The sequence below is a fragment of the Apteryx rowi genome, unplaced genomic scaffold, assembly GCF_003343035.1.
Source record: "Apteryx rowi isolate R43461 unplaced genomic scaffold, aptRow1 scaffold_560, whole genome shotgun sequence".
NCBI lineage: Eukaryota > Metazoa > Chordata > Aves > Apterygiformes > Apterygidae > Apteryx > Apteryx rowi.
Window position 1 is genome coordinate 106882 of NW_020450828.1, and position 24193 is coordinate 131074.

General features: G+C 41.9%; 1 protein-coding gene across 1 annotated transcript in view; it reads left to right on the top strand.

Annotated features, from left to right (window-relative positions):
- Window positions 1-24193, top strand: part of TYR (tyrosinase) — a 54908-nt gene that overhangs the window by 21752 nt on the left and 8963 nt on the right. Inside the window, exons 3-4 of the mRNA XM_026081935.1 lie at window positions 471-618; window positions 23835-24016. Of these exons, the coding sequence (XP_025937720.1) occupies window positions 471-618; window positions 23835-24016 (330 nt within the window). The remainder of the gene's footprint in view (window positions 1-470; window positions 619-23834; window positions 24017-24193) is intronic.

The window sequence follows — 24193 nt, forward strand, 5'->3', positions numbered from 1 at the left end:
CAAACGATGTTAAGCAATACTAAAGATGATCTTTGTTTGAATATATGATGAGATACAATAGTCTGTTTTATCTTAAGAACCTATAAGTATAGGGATCAAAAATGAAAACAAAGTGAGTAAATTTACTGAACCTGAATAAATATATACGCATAAATGTCTTCAGGGATTAGCTTGCCTTTTAACAGCTAGACACAATGGACAAAGAAATTTAAAAATAGAAAGCAATTAAGCAGTACATTTGCTGACATGCTGCATTAGCTACATCGAAGGAGTTTTAATTTAGCTTATTCTGATTTCATGTTTGCTATTCCCTTGAAATGTATTAGCACTCCTTTATATGTTTTCCTGAGCTCTTGTCTTAAAAGGTTAACATAAATGAAGAGAAAGTAAGTACTTTGATCTTGAGTTTTACTGGAAAAAGAATTACACGCATTGTTATATCAGTATATGATTTCCCTTTCAACATACAGGCTTTGCTGATCCACGCACTGCAATATCAAACATATCTCAGAGCAGTTTGCATAATGCACTTCACATCTACATGAATGGCTCCATGTCCCAAGTACAAGGCTCTGCAAATGATCCTATCTTTGTACTGCACCATGCCTTTGTTGACAGGTGAGTTTAATTCTTCTTGGTAAACCTAATTTATTTTGTGTTTTTACAGTGTACTTTCACCTACATATCAAAACTGCAAATATTTTACATGCCATGACATGCACAGTATTTTCAAACATGTAGAATTGAGCTCTGCTCCTACTTGAGAGCAAGTGTGTTATAACTTTCCTAACCTGTCTGAATGTTCACTGGATTAAATGTCATTTGAAAAACTGACAAATGCATTCAGCTTTTATTACCAAGGTAAAAATAGGCTTTCAATGATGTCATAGAGATTAATATATATGGAAGTGTATGTCAAGGAGTTTGGACCAAAAGTRCGTGACTCATTTTAACACAACTATAATCAGTTGGAGTAATTCCTTTACATTCCAAATGTCAGTGCTGTTTTAATTTCTCTTCCATAAGGAAAATTCTAGCGTGCTATCCATAAATAAAGAAGTAAAAATTCTTATATCAGTGTGACAAACAAAATTGTGACTCTTTCTTGCTGGAATAAAAGACTACAGCTGTGCAGATGGAGAGGAAAGCAAACAGAGGGATGTCATGTTTATTAATAAGAAAGAGTAGGGGAGTGCAGTTCTGCAAAAAGAGAAGGAAATTGCTATGCTGTGGCATAGAACTGCATCCCAAGATTTAATGGTGATCTTAAAATTTTCTGCATGCTTCTATAATATATGTGAACAGCTACAACAATTTACTGTGTACACAAAACTGCGAAGACTAAAGGGCAGTAAAGAAGAAAGTTAGCTAAAAGAACTGCAAAACCATATGTACAACACTTTAAAATTAAGTTGAAATTCACTAGATTTTTCTAAGTCAAGTTGCTGCCCAGATAATTTTGAACAATAACAATAAAAAAGAACAGTTTCTTATCTGGTCTCTTTATGCTGCACCTTTATCCTGTCTGCAGACCTGGGAAGGCAGCAGCAGACTCTTTGGTTTAAAAGATATAATTCAATTGCAGTAAACAAAAGTAAGCCAGATCAACACAAGTCCAGGATCTAGCCCTAGGAAGGTAGGGGKTTTTTTTTGTTTGTTTGTTTGTTTGTTTGTTTTGAAATAAAAACATTCAACTCCTTCAAAATTTGGTGCCATTCCCTCTGAGGAAGATTCCTATATGTCTTGAAGATTGGCTTTTTCAAATCCTCCTTTTCAACTCATCCTGCTCTTCTTATCAAGTCACTCAGTTGACTAGCTACACTAGAAAGTTGGGTGTCAWAAGCTCTGGAGAAATTCATATTCAGGAAAGAACTATTTCCCAGCAAAAACTTTGTGGATTCTTTCATAAATTTGCATGCTCAGAAACCTACTGAGTGAGACCTAGCTTGCATGCAGCAAGGAGCTTATTCAGATGGAAAAGAAAATCGTTTCTTTATTTGGGTCACTGAGGCATGCAGAACAGCAGGGATGCAGATTACATCTTGAAGACATCATCTTGCAGTGATGTTCTTTAATCTCAGGCAGTTCACACCAAAACTCTCATATAGAAGATAGTAGTAGGTATGAAAGAAAAGTTGGATCTTTTAATCCTCAGTTTATATATTCAATGAGCCTAATGGTTGTGTTATCATACTTTACCCACCTAAAAACAGGACATCAGTCTAAGCAGGTCACCTAGGCATCAATGTGATGGTTTCTTCRAAGGATGACCCATCTATCTTTTGTTCCTATTGCTGTATGGTATAATCAGTCTTCTGGAGGTGTCGATTTTGAAGCTCTTCTCTGTGAATAGCTTTTCTTCAGAGCATTTAAAAGTTAAACAGTGTATCTTGGCTGCAGTTTAGCATATCCACCTTTTGACTGCGTAAYGGGATGGATACACAAGGGTTTCAGGAGTGGTTACAAATTTCAAGTTTGACACCTGGAAATTAACTTTGTCTAGGCCATTAAAAACTGGATCATTTGAACATTCAGAGAAAAGGAACATTGAAAGAAAAGCATTATGTTCTGTAATATCAAAACGATACTGTTTTCCTTAAATATTCATGCTTGTATAAGACCTACGCATCTCTTAACTCCCATTCAATGCAGGGCTTAAGTAGTACSTTGGTCTTCATGCTGACCTCTCCCACAGAGAAATTTCAGCTGCAGTTGTTATGAGCCTCTGGAAATACTTTTCATAACTGTAATTGTAATCCATTTTAGAAGGCAAAACTATCTGCAAAAGATAATGTTATTATATCCTACTGGTGCAGAGGAAATAAATCACTGCACAGGCACTGTGGCGACAGTGCAGAAAGTCATGAGYGCAGCTTCATCCCATCTGTGGAAGAATTTTACCAGTGATTTGCAGCTGCTATGTATATGGGCTTTAGTACACATGGATGTAAAAACTGATAATAATGCTGCCTTTTGTATAAGTGACAGAAGTGCATTAGCATGATTAGGGTTACTTAGCAGCCTTATCCATGACAGATTAATCATGCTTTTAGTTATAATTAATAAGTAGGTGACTGATAGGTAAGTACAGTACATTTAAAAAAATTGTTCCTCTCCTACATAGACTTTAAATCTGAAGGGCTGAGAAGAAGTTCTTTTCTGAGAGGCAAGCAAGCGTACAAAGAATAGAGGATAATGGGAGAAACAGCCTCTGCTGCAGCAGAAACTTTTTTTTTTCTGTCCATATCAACTCTTCTGGTTTGGACACAGCACTTTTGAACTGATTGCTTACCACTGCACTGGGCTGATGGACTTCAACTAACTGTTCTGCCTAGTAGACTGTCCCCTCCAGGCTTTGGCGGAGACACAGAGGGCTGTGAGGCAGGGTTTTGTCGGCAAAGGTCAAAAAACGACTAGAGATGGGCAACTGCAGGTCTACTAGGTCTTGCAAAGGCAGTGAACAGCTCTGTGTCAGGCAATCAAGAGTGGTTCAGCGCTTTGAGCATCTGTGTAGGACTTAGAAGAGGGATTCCTCACTCCACTGCGAATTTCTTATGTGAAACTGAGCATGTAGTTTGCTTTCCAAAGCTCACATCTCCTGGAGATGTGTTTCCCTCCCATTGATTTAAACAAGAAAGAGGTGCCTAAAGACTTTTGAGGAGCTGTTGATCTGAGCTTCGGCTAACCCATCTGTAAAGTGGGTGATACGAAATGCCTACGCAACAGGGACACTGTCAGGGTAAATGCATTAACGACTGTGAAATGCTCAGTTACGACCATAATAGGAGTGATAGAAGTAAGGCAATAGATCATTGGAACTGATTTTATATAGAAACATATGGTACAGAGGAGGATAAACAAGTGTATATGGAGTTTGCTGACAGGTGTGAGCCAAATGCTAGGAGTTATATTCCAAACAGAGCAACAGTCAGCTCCCATCTGCTGCTCACCCCAGCCTTACCTACCAGGCCTGATGCACAGAAAGAGGGAAGGATGGATGGGGCAGAGGTGAACCTGAGATCTTTCAGGTGGAAAGCAAAGCATTTGCTCACAAAAACTCTCCTTTTTTTCAGGCTATTCGCTTCCAGCAGTGCAGAAGTATCAGGGCACCCAGGCAACAGCTTTCCTAGCAATCATAAATCAGGTTCCTCACCTCCTGTTTGCTAGCTATCAAATCAAAGGATTAAACCCCAGTGCTTGGTAAAAGCAGGTGACTACCATGAAAATTATTAATTGTTAATTGAATGGCTTTAAAAAAACCACACAGATTCAATAAAATATACATTCAGCAAAAATGAAAGCTTTTTTAGCTCTGTGAAGCATTTCTCTTAATTGCAAATCTCTTGCCATTCAGATATGCTCTACAGTCAGCACAAGGGAATAACAAGGGAGGAGTCAGCCCACTCAAGCTGGAAGGAGCAGCTGCAAAAGCAGTGAAAGCAAGAGCCCACAGTCACAGTAGAGCTCACTAGGGTGTTTTCTGAGCTCTGAAAAGGATTTATTTCTTCTGTGCTGACTCTTTCAATTCCTCCATCCCATAACCACATAGGATCTTCAGCTGGCTCTCCCTGCACCTCTGTCCTTTGTTTCTTCCATCTTTCTTCTCACTTGTTCTGTACCTCTTCCCTCCATTTAGCTTTTCTTTCCCATCCCACCCCCAAAACTTCTCACAAACAGCAAGAATAACTAAATAGCAACCAGGAAAATAAATTGCCATTAGCTGCCATTAAAGATCTCCATACTACTTTATGCTTGTATAGCAGCTAGCACAACAGGGCCCCATTTCTCATCTAGTTTCTGTGCTCTGCAGTAATGGACAGTGTTTATTATAATAGTATGGATGACTTTCAAAGGCACTGATTTTGGTGCAAGCAATTTACAAATGATTTTCTAGAGATGCACAATACGATGTAGACTTTCACTGTCTTTCCCCATAACATCTCTAAGATTCAGTCTTGTTAGACAACTTTTGTTCAGCTAGAATGGTTTTTCAGATTGTCAAAGTGGTGCTACTGCAACAGCACCTTTTTCTCCAGCCTTAATGAAAGTGGACATGCAGTTCAAAATGCTGCTGCAAATGTGTTATACTAGCCGAGTGCTCTGACCCGGTATTCCCCTCTGTTTGTACCCTTCTACCATTTGTTTGATCTTTGTCACATCAGACTTGAACTGCTGGTCTTTACTTCCAAGGCCCTTCACTGCCCATCCCCAAATCATCCCATATTCATTGCTATGGAATTCACTCACCCCACCACCAAGTTTGTGGTATCGATCTCTATCTTACATCTGTTCAGCATCCAAACAAGTCTCTCCATGCTCCTTCTGGTTGGGAATTGCTCACCCTAAACATCCACAGTTCTTATCTTAGGCATGATGCCTGCAGAAAAGCTAGGGTGTTGCTAAACTGAAACCTTCACTCAGTGAGCTGCCCAGTACTGCCTCACTACATTGTTTCCTTGTACTCATCCCATCTGTCTGTATCCATCTATTGTTTCTGGTCCCATGTATAAATTATAAGCTCTCTGGTGAAGGGACTGTCCAAGTGTTTTGGTCTGTGCAGTGCCTGGCATAATTATTCTTATCATCTGACTAGGACTCTAAGGTGYTAAAGCAACATGAGCAACAGGAAAGAGCAATTGCTGCTTTTGCAATTCAATGAAGTGGCAATAACAAGAGACACCTGGACAGTCCTATGCTGATCTTGATTCAGTAGTGACTCTTTTGCTTGCTTCCACACAGGACTAAATTCTTGCACTAAGGAGACAAAAGCCTTCAGGTGCTTGTCTATGAGTGCATGTGCATGTGCGTGTGCACACATGCACACTCTGCCAAAAGCACTCCAAGTCAAGTGTAATATCATGCAGGGAGTGGAGACACTGTCACCTGCAGCCACTCTAACATTCCCAAACAGATGCAGGGGAAACTCTCCTAGATATTAGCTTCAGAGCCCCATGAAAATGCCGCTAATTCTGCTTGATCGAGACAAGTGTCTCTGGGCTGTTCAGCAACATCAGCTGCAATAGACTCCTCTGCAGGATGCTAAAATAACCCATTCTGCTTCAGTGGCAGGCTGGAGCAGGGAGCTTTAGGAAACGCCAGATTCTGGCTTATCCCAGACTCTAACAACGAAATGTTGCTTATCGCATTGATTATCAGTGAAGTGTTAAATTGAAAAGCACGTATGGAGCAATCTGGTTGAAAATATATCAGCAAACAAAAACTACACACCCTAATTTGCATGCCAGCAACACCCCATCCACTAACTCAACAGAATGGACATTTTCAGTCCCTGTGGAAACAATATACTCACTTTCTTGCCAGTTCTTCCATTCCCCCCAAAAGTCAACATTACATCAAAAAGTGATTTTGTGGGAAAATATTCTAACAAGAAGAAATTTGATTTTCACTCACAGGAGATGTCAAAATAAAAGCCTCTTATTTTGCTCTGTTTTTGAAACAGAACATTTTCATTTTCTCTTAAATGTCATCTCAGGTTTTTGAAACCAAAAAATGGCACAAGAAAAAGCAAGTTGTTCTCTTGTTTTGAAATGTTGACAGGAAACAAGAACTTTTTTTAGCAGTTCGAAACTATTTGCTTCAAGAATTTGGAACATTTCAAGTGAAATCATTCAAAAAGGATCATTAGAAATTCTTGCAAGGCAACATAGGTTTTCCAGACTTGTTTAGTACATGAAATAAAAGTCATTCCCTTCCCTGAACTGTCTCCAGTTGGAGACAACACAGACAAAGCATGAGGCAAAGGAAGTATTATCCCCATTTGGTATTTGGAAAATATAGGCACACAGAAATAAGTGACCTAAGCACAGCTATCTTGGAGATTGTAATGCAACAGCAGTACAGCTAATAATAAGGCAGTGTAGAAATGGAGAAGTCACTGCATAAATCACTGAGTGTGATTAATTTTCTCTCTTGATATGGACACAATAAGACTGTTTGCAGAAAATGATGACCCAGGCTAAAAGTCATATTTTTCTGGAAMTGAATGAACTATGGCTTGGAGCCATATCAAAACTGTTAGACAAAGGCAGGTCAAGAGGCTGCCATTAGCAATATACCTCCTACCACAGTAACATAAACCCACAGTCTTTCTGCATCATGTCAGCTTAGAGTCTTACTGTGTCCTGCACTGTATCCTTCCAAGCGCCTGCATAAATGCAGTCAATGAGGTGAAGCCCTCTCCATAATTGTCCCTGGCAGGAAGGAGAAACACAGTTAAGGTCCCTGCACTGAGAAGAAGTATGAACATCACTGGGCTACTGCTTTTCCCAGGTATAACCTAGTACAGCTTTTAAAAGTCCAGCCCCTGGGAATCGTTGCTGACCTAGGAATATTCTGTGCTGCTTCCAGAACAGGATTGGGATGATGGTATGTAGCTGGACAGGCCCTAATGCTCCCAGATACTACCTAACCCCATAAGTTTTTGCATTTCCTAACATATTCTTTGATATCCAGCAGCTGGGTGAAATCCTGTGGAAGCTGGTAGGTGCGACAGTCATTTTGCACTCAGGATAATTGTCTATATCCTTTATGTTGCCCTTTGGAATGAAACATCTGGAATATAAAGTGCTGCTGCCCACAAAGGGTGTCTGTGTTCACAGTGGGGCAACGATGCGAGTGCTGGGGGTGGGAGGCATCAGTGGGGGCTGTATGGTGTCAGTGGGACTGCAGGTGTATGCTAAAAGTGTGCAAGACCAATAAAGAGGGAAAAAAGAAAAAACACTTCAGAAGCAGACAGGGGAGGCAGCAGGACAGCTGAAGAAGCACATAAATGTGAGCATTTTGGGGTATTAATACAATATCCCAAGAAGCCCCAATAAACCGTTGTATCTGTAGGGCTCTGGATAGTGGGGAGCTCTGGTTAGGAGATTACATTGGCCCTCAGAGAGGAGTGCTGTGCTAATGCAGGGAGCTCCCTTGTACCCTGGAGACGTAGCGAGAGAGCGTGAGCATTGGAGCTGTTTGCCTGTTAACACATTAACCACCTGCGAACGTGTAGGCCTGCATCAGAGACACAGCTTTTCCTCTAAGGAAACACGCAGTCAGCCTTGGCTAAGCTTTATTCCTGAGCTACACAGTGCAGACATGTCCTTTTGATCCCCACTTAGAGTCAGGAGAGCCAGGCTAGCGACTAGCTCAGCTATAAACATATCTGCTGAGACACCTTTTTGTGTTTTGATCAGATGAATCCATCACAAATATATATATATATATGTATATATAAACATATATATATAATATATATATCTGCACAATACCTAACGCAAAGGGTCCACCYAAACTCAAGTTTCCAGAGATTACTACGACACAAACACCCACAGCATATATAACGCTTAAGGTGCCTGCTTGTGTATGCAAAACTGAGGCTGGGAAAGTTATTTCCCCACCTTCAAAGCCCTTGGGGAAATTAATTACTTTTCTTGCAAAGCTTCCTGGGTGGCAGTTGCTTGTCAGACTTTTTCTCCCTGCCTGGCATGTATTACGGAGCCCGTGCTGAGAAGAGAGCTCTGACAATCGTGCCCAATGTACCTCCCACCAGCGGGCGCTGCCGCCCGGGAGCATGCCGGCCAGCAGGGAAACCCGGCTCTCACTCTTCTCAGATGAGTAACGAAATTGCTTCAGCGCTGCCTGCTGTTGTGCTGGAAGACACCAAATCATAGAACCCAGCACTGTTTTACGAGGTGGAATATCAGAGGAAAAAAAACTGGTCTCCGGCAATGCATTTCATTTTAGGGTGAGCCAGAAGAGACATTGGTCATAAGCTTTATTGCTACCCACAGATTCCTGCCACAAGTATAAGAGAGACAGTAGGTCAGTACTGAAAGGTTGGAAACCCAAGCACAGAATTTTTTAGAAATTATAGCAGAGAAGGATTTGTTTTAATTTTGCTTCTCTTTGGGGAGGTCTACAAATTTCTTTGCAGGAGGACACAAACTCCCTCTATCCTCCTGTAGCCCTCATGTAGTTGCACTCAGCTAGCACTGAACCTGAGCTGATAACTCTCCCCTCTTAACCTCTTAGGCTTAGTATCGTGTTTGCCAGAGCTACTTAGCTTGTTTGATGGAGCTGACTCACTCAAAGTGGGCTCAGCATGTGGGTAGAGCGAGTTCTCATCTACTGCAAAATACCACATAAATATATCCATAGAAAACAGAGTGTAAGTGGGAAGGTTGGGGTGTTGCTGAGAAACACAGCTCCCCAGTATCTCTCCTTTAATATCCCTGTGTCTTTGGCTGAAATGCAAACCGTACACTGAGAAACTGAAGCTGGGTGATTGCATCTATTTTGGTGAGGAAGTTAGGGCTCCTGCTATGGAGCACCCAAAGGGGCGTAGGAGCAGCCTCGGAGGGTCACACCACAGGTCCCTCTAACCCATATCATGTCTCTAGTGGTGGCCGGGAACAGATGGGTGGGGAAGAAATACAGGTTTACAACAACCCTCCTCCCGCTTTGCCCATTTGACAGGCAAGGGCCGAGCCTATTTAGTACACTTAAAGTTGCACATGCATCTTAACTAACCCACACCTCTTTAAGTAAGCACACTGACGATCCACAGATAGACCATACAGAATCAGAGGCAGAAGGAAACAGAGACAAGAAACAGGCTTTGGAGGTAAACTTTCTTTGTATTATTTATACATATATAAAACCTACAGTGCTGCAGATCCACCTTGTTTTAGGGGGATGGGGAAAGGAAGGTTAAACAGACTTCTTGTGGAATATATGTGCAATACAATAGTTGGCAATCTCACCTGCYGTGTCATTATTCAGGTTAGATGTTTCTACTTGTCCATTCTGCTCCTAAAATCAATRATATAGGAGGTTCAGTTCAAAGAGTTTGATTTAAAGTGCATGTTTCATATCATTGTTATGGCAAGATTTTAGTTCACTGAATGCAGTTGTAAAATGGATTGCTTTGCACACTACTACATATTATGCAAGTGATTAGTGTTTTTTAAAAGGAAAGGTTACTTTGCCCAGAAAATGGGCAAGAGCAATATCATTAGTCTTTGCCTCTTCTCATAATGCTAGAGGAGGAGAAAGCTCTCTCTGTGACACAGCGATCAAGACAAACTCTGAKGCAGACAGCCAGTATACCATTGAATTTCCTTCCTGCAGCACTTCTGCAATAATAGCTGCTATAATTGTTCAAATTGTAAAAAATCACAGGAAAACATGGTACTTTTCTCACCCACATGTAGGTACCTTCTATTCATCAAAAGAAATTATCACTTTGCTACCGTAGATGTGATTTATATATTACATGYCCTTGTGAACCTCAGTAATGACAATCTCTCAGTCTCAAAAGAAATGAATTACAGCACACAGGAGTGGGTTACATAGAGTCAGTCCAGCTACCTCCACAGCAGTCCATTTTAATCTGCTTGTTATCTTTCCCTTCAGGGGAAACTAGTCATTAAACTTTGGAGCAATTGGCATTTGTACTATCTCTTACTTCAAGCAATGTTTTTCTGTTAGCTGTAAACTGTGGTAATGATGAACCTGAGAAAGTTAACACAGGAGACATACTCCAGCAAACGTTAACTGTCTTTTTCATGCAACACATCACTGTATTTGTATTTCTTTATTTACAAAGGACAGAGGACACACCATCATCTTTCATATATACCTTGGCTTTTACAGTGTCAGAGAACATCAGGGACATAAATCTGAATGAGAAATAAATACATTTAGCCAAAAATTGCCCTGGTTTGACAGCAAGGAGTGAAATAACACACATTATGACAGCTATTTTAAGGAACAATAATTCCTCTCCTGCATCAAGCTACAGTCACTGCTGACTTTCAATGGTATAAAGCTGAGCCTGACTCAACTAAGAAAAGCGATAGAGTTTAGATCAGATGTCTGACTGAATCTCAGCCTAGCTAAGCCTGACCTAAAGTCACCTGTTTTCTGGGAAAGGTGTAGAATAAGCTTCAGTAGCAGTTGGCTTGTTCTATCAATAACTGGATTACAATTAGGCAACCACCTAGTCCTACATTAGACTATATTCTTATTTTTCTGCACAGATTCTTAGACAATTTCCAATGCTGAGCTCCTGCCATTTGTGCAGTGAGTGATGTGCTTATCTGTTATTTCCTTCTCCAGTAGGAATAAAGCTCTTTATGTTGTAATCCATCAGCAACCGATCAAATATGGGCTGGGCTCAGTACTGGTTGGTTTAGCCTACACCATTTCCTGAAAAGGGGAGGAAAAGAGGAGAATCTTTCGGTAAGATTCATTGACTGGAATACCGAGTTACAAGGCTGCCCAGCAGGCTGGGCTTCGTCATATGGCAGCCGTGCCCTAGACTTATACGCTACGGGATCAAAGCCCCAGGCAGCCATATGGGTTTCCTGGGAAAAGTTAGGTATTTAAGAGTATGATTTCTGGGAGTCGGCACAGTAAATGGGGAAGAGAAAGCTGGGCATTCAGCAGCTCTCTCTGTGAGAAGAACAGCACTTATTCCTACTCTGCTGGCAGCTATCTTTCTCTGTTCAGGGTTGTTACGTGTGAATTCTCTTCTGGACTCAGATGCCTAAGCAGCTTTTTCTCACAGTAGAGCTTGGAGGATCTGCAACCTGTTTTATTCTAAAAGAAAACCACTTAGAGCACTACATTATTATTGGAGCAGTGACCGGAACATGCATAGCCCTCTGCACCCACGTGGGCATGCTGAGCAGCAGGGAGAGACCCAACCACATATTCTCCAGCTGGCTATGGTTACTTCATTGTTTGACATGAAGAGCAACAGTTTCAGCTGAAATGGCTGAAGATCCTTTCTCTTCCCCTAATCCTAGAGGTGTAGTGAGGGCATTTTACAGGTAAGGGGAAAAAAATGCTCTAAATCACATTAGTAGAAGGAAGATATCTCATATTCCAGCTGATCGCAGTAACCTTGAAGCTTTCAGTAGAGTCAGACGCAGGCAAAGAAAGGAGCATTGGCTGTCTCTTAGATGGGATTGGTCATGCTGGATTATGGCTGTACTCTCTCCCTCCCTTTTGTTTCCTGTATCTGTCTCTCCCCAAGTTCCCAGTTTGTGGCATGCCACAAATGAGAACAAAGGAGGTGGAAGGAAGTGCAGATGCTTGCAGTGGGATGGTGAAGCAGGCCAATGCCAAGATCCTCAGATGCCACATGGCTCCCCAGTTCTGTGATACTTTCGTAAGGAGTTTGAAGATTTCAATATGGTACACATTATGACGCATCCAGAGAACTGTCCTTCAGGAAGCAGCCTGCAGCTGATGTCARTCTGGCTAGATAAGCAAGGTGCTTCATGTTGTCTGCACGTTGCCCCTCACTATTGCAGGTGGTCTAGTTCACTGTGGTCAACAAAAAGCAAACAATTTTCTTAGTTAAGAAGGTGGAGTAAAGGTAAACAATGTGTTAGACCAGACCTTCACTGAAAATGAATATTCATGTTTCAGAGACATGACATTCATCTACATGGGCATAAATGCTGCAAGATAAAACTTAGGCTCGCACAATTATGTGAAAGAGAGCTTCATTGGGCTAAAACATCCTTTTTTTTTGTCTGTTTTGTGCAAATCTTTGTTTAAAGCGTTAGTAGTTGCCGAGTCCAGYAGCTCCATAAAACCAAGTGTGCCACAGCTCCCTGTTCCCAGGTCCAGCCACTGCTGAGGCTGAGCATGTATTCCCCATAAACACACATACACACAGTAAATATACAATATACATAGCCAGCCACGCACATCAACACAGCAAATACAGCATTCACACAAAAACAAACAACACAGCCTTATCCTGTTCCTCTCTCCGGCTAGCCAGGATGAACACCCATTAGAGGAAAATACATATGCATATACATACATATACATGATGTGGATTCCCTCGTAACTGTCCTTAAATACTCAGCCCTTCCAGCAGCTGGCACCTGGATCTCTGGTCTCCTCAGTTGCTGGTACCTGGATATATGGGCCCCTGAACACACAGACACACAGAAACACTGTGAATCCCTTTAGTAACTGGCCTTAGACACACAGTCTATCTGGTAGCTGCCTCTGGATCCCCTGGTTTCCTAGTTGTCTCACGCACAGACGCACATGCAAATGGATCTTTCTGGTAGTTAGTCCAGACCTGTGACCTCACCAGTGGCCAATCCCAGGCCCCACAGTCTCTCCGTTAGCTGTCTTAGACCACTGGTCCCTCCAGTAGGCAATTCTCAGACCACTCTGGTCTCTCCAGTAGATGGTCCAGGYTTGTGACCACTCTAATATCTGGCTCCAAAGCCTCTTATCTACTCACTACCTCATCTGTCTTCATGTTCGCCAGCAATCGCACACTGACATACGTACCCCCACAATATGCATACTCTCTGGTCTCTCCAGTTGCTGGCACCCAGACACACAGGCCCTGAGATCCATGATCTGACTACAGTTGCTGGCACTTAGACCTCCATACACACACATGCACACACAAAAGAGAGCCCCACACCCAGGGAAATAGTCAGAAATAGAGTTCAGTAAGAAGATGGACTGTGCTGATCAGGYKCAGGACATGGCCAGACAGGCATATTGACCAGAACCTGTTTACACCTGATCAGCCTGTTTTATTCCCTTTTCCATCTATTTTCCCACACGTGTTCCTCCCCAAACCACCTTGACCTCTCCCTTTCCCCAGCCTTGGTTCTTCCCCTAAACATCCCATAATAAGTCTTGTACAGTCCCAAGATGCTATTCCCCAGCATCCCATAATAAGTCCCACACCCCAGAGGCAGTAATCTCCTTGAGCTGTAAGGTGATGGAGAAAGCCTCTCCTCTTGACTCCTCTGGTGGGTTTCACACCTGGACCACTGGCCAATCACTCTCCTGTGACAATCCTGGGAGCACCTGGGTCAAGGAGCTCCATTTGCTCTGACTGGGTTATTGGGGTTCCTCCACCTGCTTCTGCTCATCCATATTCCTTCATTTGTGGAGCTGAACTTTTAATCACATCAACTAACATAGTAGTACAGCTTGCATTTGAAAGAAACGCCCCCTGAGCCGAGAGCTGGGCTTCTTTGGTTCTCTCCACRCTGGCCAATAAGCAGGCTCTTGTATAACCTTTGGGGACTTGATACCTGACTGCTAGCAGTGAAGCACACCCAGCATGGGCTGGGCAATCTTTGATCCCCTTTGGCATTACAGCTCACCAAGACCAAGACATGTGGATTCTGGATGAACCTGCAGCCAGCATTGTCCTTACCTGGGATTTCCGCTATATATCAACACATATAGAAGCACAGAATGAGAAGTATTCAGGTAGGAAGGGACCTGAACTTGCCAGGAGAGCCAATTTGTCCCAGGAGATACTCAGAGCAGAGTCCAAGGTCACAGTCACCAGTTGCAGTGTAACTTGTAAGCAAGTGCCCTATGTGTGCCCTGACAAGGTTATGATCAGTTCTTAGCTGCTGTATATAGTCAAAACTGGTGAGTCCTTTGCTCACCTTTTTCCCAGTCCAGAAAGACCAGCCCAGCCTTCTGGAGCACACAGTGGTGTTACCCACAGCCAGGGTGAATGATACACAAATGCAGAACAGCCAGTAGGTGTGATCTTTATTCACAAATAACACATTTGTCGTGATATTGGACCTCCTTGTTACCTTGCTATTCCAGTCTGTCTTTTTTGCATTTCTTCTTCTGTCTTCCTCTCTACCCAGTCTGTCCCAACACCCTCCCCTGTCCTGATTTGCCATAACACCATACTGCTGGGAGCAAGACGAAGCACAGACCCACAAGAGCTGGCTTGTTCCCAGGCTCTTGCTCCCAGTTTCTCAGGGCACACTGGAAACAGAGTTCTCACCAGTCTTGGCTGTCCCAGGATGGTCCCGTCACTCTCCAGGCACAGGCAAGGACAGCTCACTCACAGCTCTACATCTTCCATCTCRCCTAGCCAGCTAGTCCTGATCTCTGCCACGCACCCATCCCGGCCTGATGTCTGTATATACTCACGTCCATGTCAAATTCACTTTGCAAGAACTAACAGACAGCCTGGTTGCTCCTGTTGTAGAGAAAATATCTTGGAGACAGAGCTTGTCCTGGTCGGCACTCCTCAACAGGCTGATCAAAGTGGAGGAAGGGCAGGTTTGGCACAGACTTTCAGGCAAACAGCCAGAGCTGCTGTCACTGATACTTGTCATCTCACCTTGTGTGAGCTGCCAGGTACTGTTGTGGAAGGAGCTGTGAGCAAGGCTGCAATAGATCAGTGGTCTAGGTCAGGCCTGGTGCAATTCCCCCTTCTTTCTTCTTGTGCTCTGCGGTGCTGGAGGATAATGATGAAAATCAAACAGGGCACTACATGAAGGGTAGCAGAGTGGAGTCACACAGTGTAAGCGATGCAGAGGAATCAGAGATTGACATTGGAGCGGCTGGACAGTTACTGCAGGGGTTCGTGGGAGAGACGTTGTGCCCAAGGTTGCCCCACGCACGCTGTAGCGTGGAAGTGACTGGCAAAGTCTAGAAGTTCCCCAACAGCCAGGACGAGGACACAGAGTGAACATTGTAACCCTGGGCAGTCCTCAGGAGTGGTTCAACAGCAGGGGAGACATGGCCGTGGAGATCTTGGCTGGGTTTCTCACAATAATTGAGGGCAGCATCTTAATTTTTAATCAGACACTTGCATTATGACCGGCACAATTTGTTTACAATGAGCCTGAGAGTCCCTGTAGTGTCTTTAGTCTACTTAAAAAAAAAAAAAAAAAAAAAAAAGACACTGCAATATAACCGCATACACTGGCAAACAATACAGTGCCTTGACTTTACAACCTCAGCCTGAGCAGCTCTTCCAGGACTGAAGCACCAATATTTCTCCCAAACACTTGGGATGGGAATTACCTGAGGTGACTTTGTAATATCAGGTGACTAGTGCCAACTTTTAAAGTGATGACTACTGCGCCATAGTACTTGGACTGGCACTTCAGCCCTCCTCATTTGTTTTTGTTCTCCTTTCTTTCCAAATGCAAATATATCTCACTTGCCAGATTTCTTTTACAGAATGTCACATCTCATGATACTGGAATAAATGGTGTAAGTGAGTTCTAAGGAACATTGTTCTGCCTTCCTTCTACCATAGTATGCCTGACCTAGCCTCACTTTCACAGTTGTAAATCAGGAATGAATGTCTCTGTGTCAAATCTGGTGCAAGTAGTGACATGAGTACATAACTGAATGTGAGAAAATGATAAAACCTAGCAGCTGAACTGTCACTACTGTCTGTGTGCCTGCTTGGCAGAGGCATGGACTTATCAGGCTCAAGCTAATCAGAAACAAAGGGCACAGGTTCACAGTTCCTTTAAGTCAGCATAACTTTGCACATCACCATCAAAAGAAACAGTCCTGCTCGCCTCTTGCCACTGCCTAGTGGTGCTCACTTCTGCTCCTCCCTTGTGCTGGTACTGACTTTCATGCAATGATATAATGAATCAGGTCTGGGATTTTATCTGACCTCAGCTATCCCAGAACAAATAAAAAGAAATGAGATGGTTGGTTTTAAACCAAACTGGTTGCTCRATCCTTTTTATGATATGGCTGTACAAACACTTACAATGAAGGCGAGAACAAGAAGGTAGAAGAAAGCAGGGCTCTACCATCTGTAGCAATATGGACATAAAGTGATAATGAACCTTCAGCATAAGGAGGAGAGTATAGTTCCTGTCCCACCAGGGACACAAACAGCATCACACATGCTCCTGGCTACGTGGCAGTGAAATTACTATACAGGTACACAGCCGTCTTCTTCCCACCTTCCCTCTCTGCAGCCCTCCTTAATTGCAGAGTAAAACACACTGGCTTAAACTTCTGGAAAATCTTCCCGAATGGCCGGTTAGGTTTACACTATGTATCAGTGTCTCTGTGATGGTTATACAAGGAAATACAAGGAAATCTTTAGGAAATATTTAAGATCTGCTTTCCCCTCTTACAATGCAAGCTATCAAGTGTAGCTCTGATCATGACAGTGGAGAGACACTGTTGGGAAACTGTTCTTAGAAGTGACTCTTCCCAAAACCATAAAGAAAACAGTTATTCCAGTTGTTTTACTCTACTTTTTACAGGTTTTAAGTTTCCTTTCTTGTTAGCAACATCTTATATCAAAACACACAACACTAGCTAGAACAGTATGAAGTTATCCAGCCTACGTACAGCAGTGCTGCTTATACTCTGCTTGATATTTCCCACTGGCAACATAAACCCATTTATTTTGACTCATCCTTTCATTAGCTATAATCCCTGTTGCATATATTATTCATAGAACGATATGAATCCAGCAATATATTTTGGTGGCCTTTTTTTAATTATCCTCAAATCAATCTTACTTTTTGTTTCCCCCTACTTTTTAAACCAAGCTTTTTCCAATTAATTTTCTACTAAGGCTCATTTCATTTCACTTTGTATAATATGGTATGTGTGGAGTAGAACAACAAGGAAATATTCAGATCCATTTTATATGCAATCAGATGGAAGTGATATATCCATGTCTTTTATAGATGGCTTTAATTTTCTCTGTAAAAGTACCTTATCACACTAAAACCCTTTGCAAAGCTGAAGTATATTTCTCCAGAATGAAAATTTAAACTACTGAAGCATCAGCATACCTGGTGGGAGTCCTTATTGCTTTTTACTGTATACCAGCTTGTTAGAACTAACCATGCTGGTACACAAGTATTATTAGGCTTACTAAAAGTCAGAGAGATCTGGACATAGATCTATAGCAAAACCATAAATGAAACCGAGACCATCTGCTTTGCAATGATATAATCTGACTCCTAGAGGCATCACAGTCTGGTAGGCACAGAGTGGCCCCGTAGCYGAGGTCCTACTCTACTGCAGCGTATCTGGTGTGATCTTGGACAAGTCATTTTTACAATGTGCCTATATTCTCTAATGTAAAATGGGGCTCCTAACACTTTCTGAAAGTTCTCTAATATGCAAAAAAATATATTTCGGGGTCTTTTGACCTTTTGAGAATAATTCCAATCAGATAACCTCCTTCAGTTATTTCTGAGTCAAGCACTTGATTTCTGATTGAACCAAAGAGTTATAGTGATTGTGAATTTATAGTGTCTCTAAATTAGCTGTTCCAAGGTTTAAATACAAACACTGAGCTTTATTTTAGCCTAAATTTGTCTAAGTCCACCCTATTCTACAACACTAAAATACTGTTTCTTATCACAGAAATAATCTTTGCATAGGTTCTTGATCATCATACTCCAGTAATTCTTAAACCTTCAATATTTAGTTTAATAAAACTCCAACCTTAAAATCATTCCTGCTTTGTAAGTACACTATAGAGAATAAGTTTCTTTGGGCTCTAAATGTGAGACAAGTTTTTTTTCAAAATTCAGATTGTTCTTCTATCCCTTTCAGTTTCTTATCCTGTCACCCTGGATCCCCTCCATTTCAGGAAATACCTTCTTATATGTTGCTATCAAAACAATCTCCTGTAAGCCACTTGTAGAAGTCAATGCAAGCCACAAACCCAGAGATGAAAAGGATCTAGCCTTCTTTTGGAAATAATGACCCCATATAGTTAATGGCCCACCATTAAAATGTCTTAATTGCATATCAATTCTTCTTCTTCTTTTTTTTTTTTTTACAACAGTAATCATGTTTTTTTATGTGCAAAGTGCCTGTCAAGAAGGAATCTTAAGCCACTGAGGCACAGACAGCTAAGGTAATTTGTTCTGGCCACCAACCACAATTACTCAAAGGGTTTGGATAATTTGGCATTTGAAGGGGGGCTCTAAAAATTAAAGACATATTTTCTGAATGTCTCATTTTTCAATGTCTGACCTTGTACCAAAATGAGCCCCCTGATAACTGGGGTTTGTTTTCTTCAACCCAAGCAGGATAGCCCACTCCAGTGGATTCCCTCCCTCCTCCAAATGTTTCCTGATAGCTGATCCCAAGCCCTGAATATTTTCATCCTGGGAAGAAGATAAGGAAGGAATTGGCTTAGACAAAAAGGTCTTATTTTTTTGCATAGGGGAATTTTGTGTCCCTAAGTGAGGCCAACATATTTGTTTCTTCTTTTCTAGTCAAACTGATGGTAACCTTTGCTTTTCACACAGTAACTGCTCTTTCTTTTCCTCCTCCTTCTCCTCTCTGTTAATGAGTATTTATGCTCTATCTCTGTTAGATTCCAGGTTAGGTTCTCCCTGTTCCCATTCCCTGAATCTAATTCCCAATGGCTTTTGATTAGCTCTTCTCTTCTTTCCTTTATCCTGCCTTATATTTCCCATCACCCTCAGGTCCCATCTGCTCTCTTCAAAACTTCAACATCTCCCAGATGACATCAGTTTAGCTGGGATTGCAGTGGTAAAAAAAGTCTCCAGGTCTGGAGAATGTCACCCCTACTTGTCCAAAAAACTAATTAGCTGTTTGCCCTCTTTGTCTACATCCTGAGAAAGAGTAACCAGGACTGCTGTAGGAATCAGACAGATCCCTTCCTCACTGAACCTCTGTTTGGTATTATTTTTTTCACTGAAGACATATGGGAATTGTATATCATGGACCCCTGATTCTTTGGGTGTCTTTTCATTACTCTTGGTCTCACTATACCAAGGAAGGGAGGCCTTTAGTTGCCATTTTATTCATAGTCTTCCTTTGTTAGGGTCTCAGGGCCAGGAGAGGACGCAGGGATTCACATAAAGAAAATATGATAGTAGTTTTTTCCAAGATAACCAAGAAACCTGGTACAGGCAGTTCAAGTCTGCCATTCTGCTACACACCTGGCTTTCCTACAGAGGACACTCCACAAAGGGACCAGGTTATCAGAGCACACTTTGTGTGTGTGTGTGTGTGTGTGTAGTTTTAATTCTGCAGTCCTAAGCTATTCTTCCAAGTGTGCAGCTACTGAGCAAAGTACAGAAAATAAGTATATATTTTCAAGGTACTGAAATGAAGTAACTTACAAAGTTTTTCTAAAGAAAACCAAAAGCTCTACCAGCAGTGAGTGGATCAACATCTGATGACTGAAGTACTGAGTTATCTTTGCCACAGAAAACACATGCCAGTTATCTGATGGAGCTAGCATTTTTTTGTAGACTAAGATACATGAAGAAACTGTCAGATGATCCATTGTAAATGTTCAGATGTGTTCTCTTTGCCTACAGGAAAGGATAGCATTACATGAATGAGAGCATTTTTGATGTTAACTGCCTTAAGTTAAGACATAGACTGAGAGAGGACAGTTACCACAGATCAACTGAAAAGAGGTGATTTGTCTGATCTCTGAGGTATCTCCTCAACCACAGATTAATTCTTTTCCTGCTTCTCAGCTCAGAAGAAGAAAGAAAAAAAAAAAAGACCTTTTCCTATTTCTCCTAGAATTTGTAATTCATTAGCCTCAGTACACCAAAGCAAAAGACAGTATAAATATTTTCTCCATATATACAGTTGTTGTGCCCAAAGTCTTTTCAGTTAAAGCAAGTCTCCAAGGGACAGCAACACTGTGCCAATGTCACTACCTGACTGACAGCACAAGCCATATGCTACATGAGGATTCAAGTTTTCTTTAAAAATATGTGAGGGGAGTTAATGGCCTCAGTTTGGGAGTCTCAAAATGTTGCTCTTTGATATGAAATGGCCTAAGGTGTCCAGCAAGTACTACTTGTGCTTCACAACAGAGATAAAGCTTAAGTCTGCTCCCTCTCCCTGGCTTTTCCTCCTTATCGGGTGCAAGCCAGAGGTTTCTTTTCCCACCCAGCTGGGAAACCTGTTTTACAAGGCGAGCGTAAGGTTCTTTCTCTCATAACTTCTCTTAACCAAGGCAGGAAATGGCAGTGCCTCCATATTTATGAGATTTCTACAGTGGCATACAGCTGTGGTAGATTAAACGAATTTCAGTAAAGATTGTATGATTTTATGCTGGTGCTATATGGCTACGGAGGGAACTGTTCATAAACAGCTCACCAAACTGTGCGGTATAGCTTGTGCATCAGCAGAACTCATCATATCAGTAATTAAGGGCATATGATTGCATCCTAATCTAAGGATCAGCTGCAAGGACAGACAATTCAATGCTCCTGCTACTGCTAAGAAAAGCTTGATATCTAATGTAGCAAACACACTGCAAATGAAAGAATCCAAAGTGCATATGTTCATTTCCATGGAAATGCTTTGCATCTGCATTCTATTTAAAAGATTACTATCATAAGAATTCTTCTTGAAACTGCATATGAAATTACAAGATTTAAGTCATCCAGATAGGATGCTGCATTTCAGGGCATCATATGAAGTTATTTCAGGTGAATGATGGCTTCTCGTTCAGAACTGTGTGCTCATCAACCCTCCAGATTTTCAGAATGTGAATGCTCAGCATTTTCTAAAAGGCACTCCCTAAGAAGCACCTCAGACTGAGCATTCAAAAGTTAAGATATGGATCATCACAAGATTTTGAAAAACTGATCTAAGTCCTATCTCTGTCTTCTTCCTAAAATGCTACTGTGCCCCCAGAACCAAAGTATCTCAGCACCTCTAACATTCCTGTGCCACAGAGAAGAGCTGTCTCAGCTCCCATCTTCTACAGGGAGGAAAACAAGACACAGAAGGGCAGAGCGCCTTACCTAAGGCAAGGGTAAAGGCCAGGCAGGGTAAGGACTAGAGTCCAGCACCCTCCCCAGTCTAAATTAGGGCCCTAATTTCCTTAATATCCTATGTCTTTTGTAATGATTACTGAATTTCTCTATGCTATTCTCCAGAGATGTAATCTGATTACAGAGTTTCTGTTCAAACTTTCTTCTGATAACTACAGCTAAAGCCTTGATATCATTGTTTAAATTTATCCATCTGAAAGCTTCAGCTGAGCATTATTATTCTGATAAGAGTTTTTCTAGACAGGGCTGATGAAATTAACTGAAGATGAGAGGCACAAATGAAGAATTTAATCAAGATTAATACCTGCATTGTTAAGGGCTGACAAGGTGAATGAACATAGCGATGCTTTCATCTATTAAATCTTTTGATCCTAAAAAATAACTGAGGTTCTGGCCCCAGTTCTGTTTTGACGAATGAGGGTGAGCAAGCTTTTATTTGATGGGGTAAACAGATTGATTCTTAACACTTTTGCCCAAAGATAAGAGACAAAATCTACCTGACAGAATCCTTGGGTGCTCTGCAGAGATCCTGATGCTGTAAAGATCTTGGATTTAGGGTCTGTGTTTCTGAGAGAACGTCAATCCCTGAACAGCTGGTTGTTAATTACATAGGAAGGGAGTCTGCATCCTCCAGCTTGTGACCAGTGTTTGGGAGCAGCAAGAGCAGGGCTGCTCCCTAGGGGAAGTGCAGTCCTATCACACCTGATCTAGACAAGCAGAGCAGGGTGGTGAAAGCAGCAGGTAGTATCAACAGTCCAGCAATCATCAGGCAAAATCAAGGGAATAAGCCAGGTCCAAGGTCAGTCCAGGAAACCCAGAGAACAATTCAAGAACGGGGCTGGAGACCAACACTGCTATGGCATCACTGGGGCAGGGACTCATGGCCCAGGCTGAGCTGAAATGGGCCTCCTGGGCCATAAGCAGGGTGCAGGGGAGGCCCCAGGGAGGCTGGTCAGGGCCATTAACAGCTATTAGTGCCCTCCAGGCCCTGACAGCCAGGGCATGAAGTAAGTCCAAAGCTCCTCAGCACCTATTGAGCTAGAATCTCAATTAAAGTACAATTTATGGGTTTTCTTACACCATCATTTCCATCTTTTGTAACCGGTGCATGAATTTAGTTGTCCCTCCCCGAGCTTGGTGCCAATAATGCCCTTCTACCAAAACCTTCTGAGCAAGAATGGAGCCCCCTTTCTTCATGTATAGGACCTGTACATCTGCTCTTCTTACAGCATCTTGCCACTGTTCCCATTCCTACCTGACACAACTATTCATTGACGAGATGAAATCACAGTGTGTGCAGCAGGGGATTTCAGGAACAAAACCCAGCAAATTGAAACAAAGCGAGACAGTGGAGAATTGAGCAGACAGAGCTCAGACACACAGGGAGGACAACTAAGAATGTTTTGGAGGTTGTCATTTTTGCCTTCCAAACACAACTAGTAGCTGACCTGAAAATGCTGATATAAACTATTCTCTTTCTATCCTGCAATGTTTAAGCTTTCTCTCTCCAAGTTAAAGAACATGCATACAAACCTGTGCTGACAGACAGCTAAAGACAGAAACCTTTGGCAAGGAGAAATGGAAAGGAGAAGCTGAGGTCAGAGGTGTAGGTAACACCTACTGCTGGAGAAAACATCTTTCCTGATAGCTGACCTACTTTGTCAAGTTTCTGGCTTCATCTAGTGTATTCCTTCTTCCTCAGATGTTTCCAACCCCTTGGTGATGTCAAAACAAGTATTGTGCACCCACATTTTAATGGAGGAATGAAAATCTCTGATTATAATGGAGAAGGAACAGGGAAAAGGGAACAGAATTGAGGAGCTGGGAACAGGACTATCCAAAATTGTCATAAAAGGTTCTGAAGGTGAAGGGGAAGGACTGTGGTCTTCAATCTTTTTCTCTGTATCCCTTAGAACTATGTGAATTACTGAGCAGAAGCTACAGTCAGGTCATATCGACACAGTGAATTGTATTTTGGAAATTAAAAGTGTATTCAGCCTCTCTACAGCACTGCAGGCCTTTGCTTTTCATTGGCTTGCATAGGAAATCATAACTGAAGTAACAAATCCAGAACTATTTAGAAAGCGTTACACACATATAATCACAAGTTAACGTGTGTCAATCTGTCTCCAGGGTTCAAACCCCATTGACAATTTCTGATATCTTCAGGAATAAAATTTCTGCCTGTCTCCACCATTAATAGTCATACTTCTTCTTTCACAGCATTTTTGAGCGGTGGCTAAGAAGACACAGGCCCCTGCGAGAAGTTTACCCAGCAGCCAATGCACCCATAGGGCACAATCGAGAAAATTACATGGTTCCCTTTATCCCTCTTTACCGAAATGGAGAATTTTTTATTCCATCAAGAGAGCTGGGGTATGACTATGAGTACCTGGAAGAACCAGGTAACATTACAATTTTAAGTAAATGTCAAATTTGCTGCTTTTTACATGAAATATGTCTGTAGAATTACAAGATTAAAAAATCCCCAATACTTCTATTCTAGATTTTTCCCTGAATACAGTCCCAAATTTCTCCTGCTTGTTTTCATGTTTCTGGTCCGATGATATATGTAATCAATA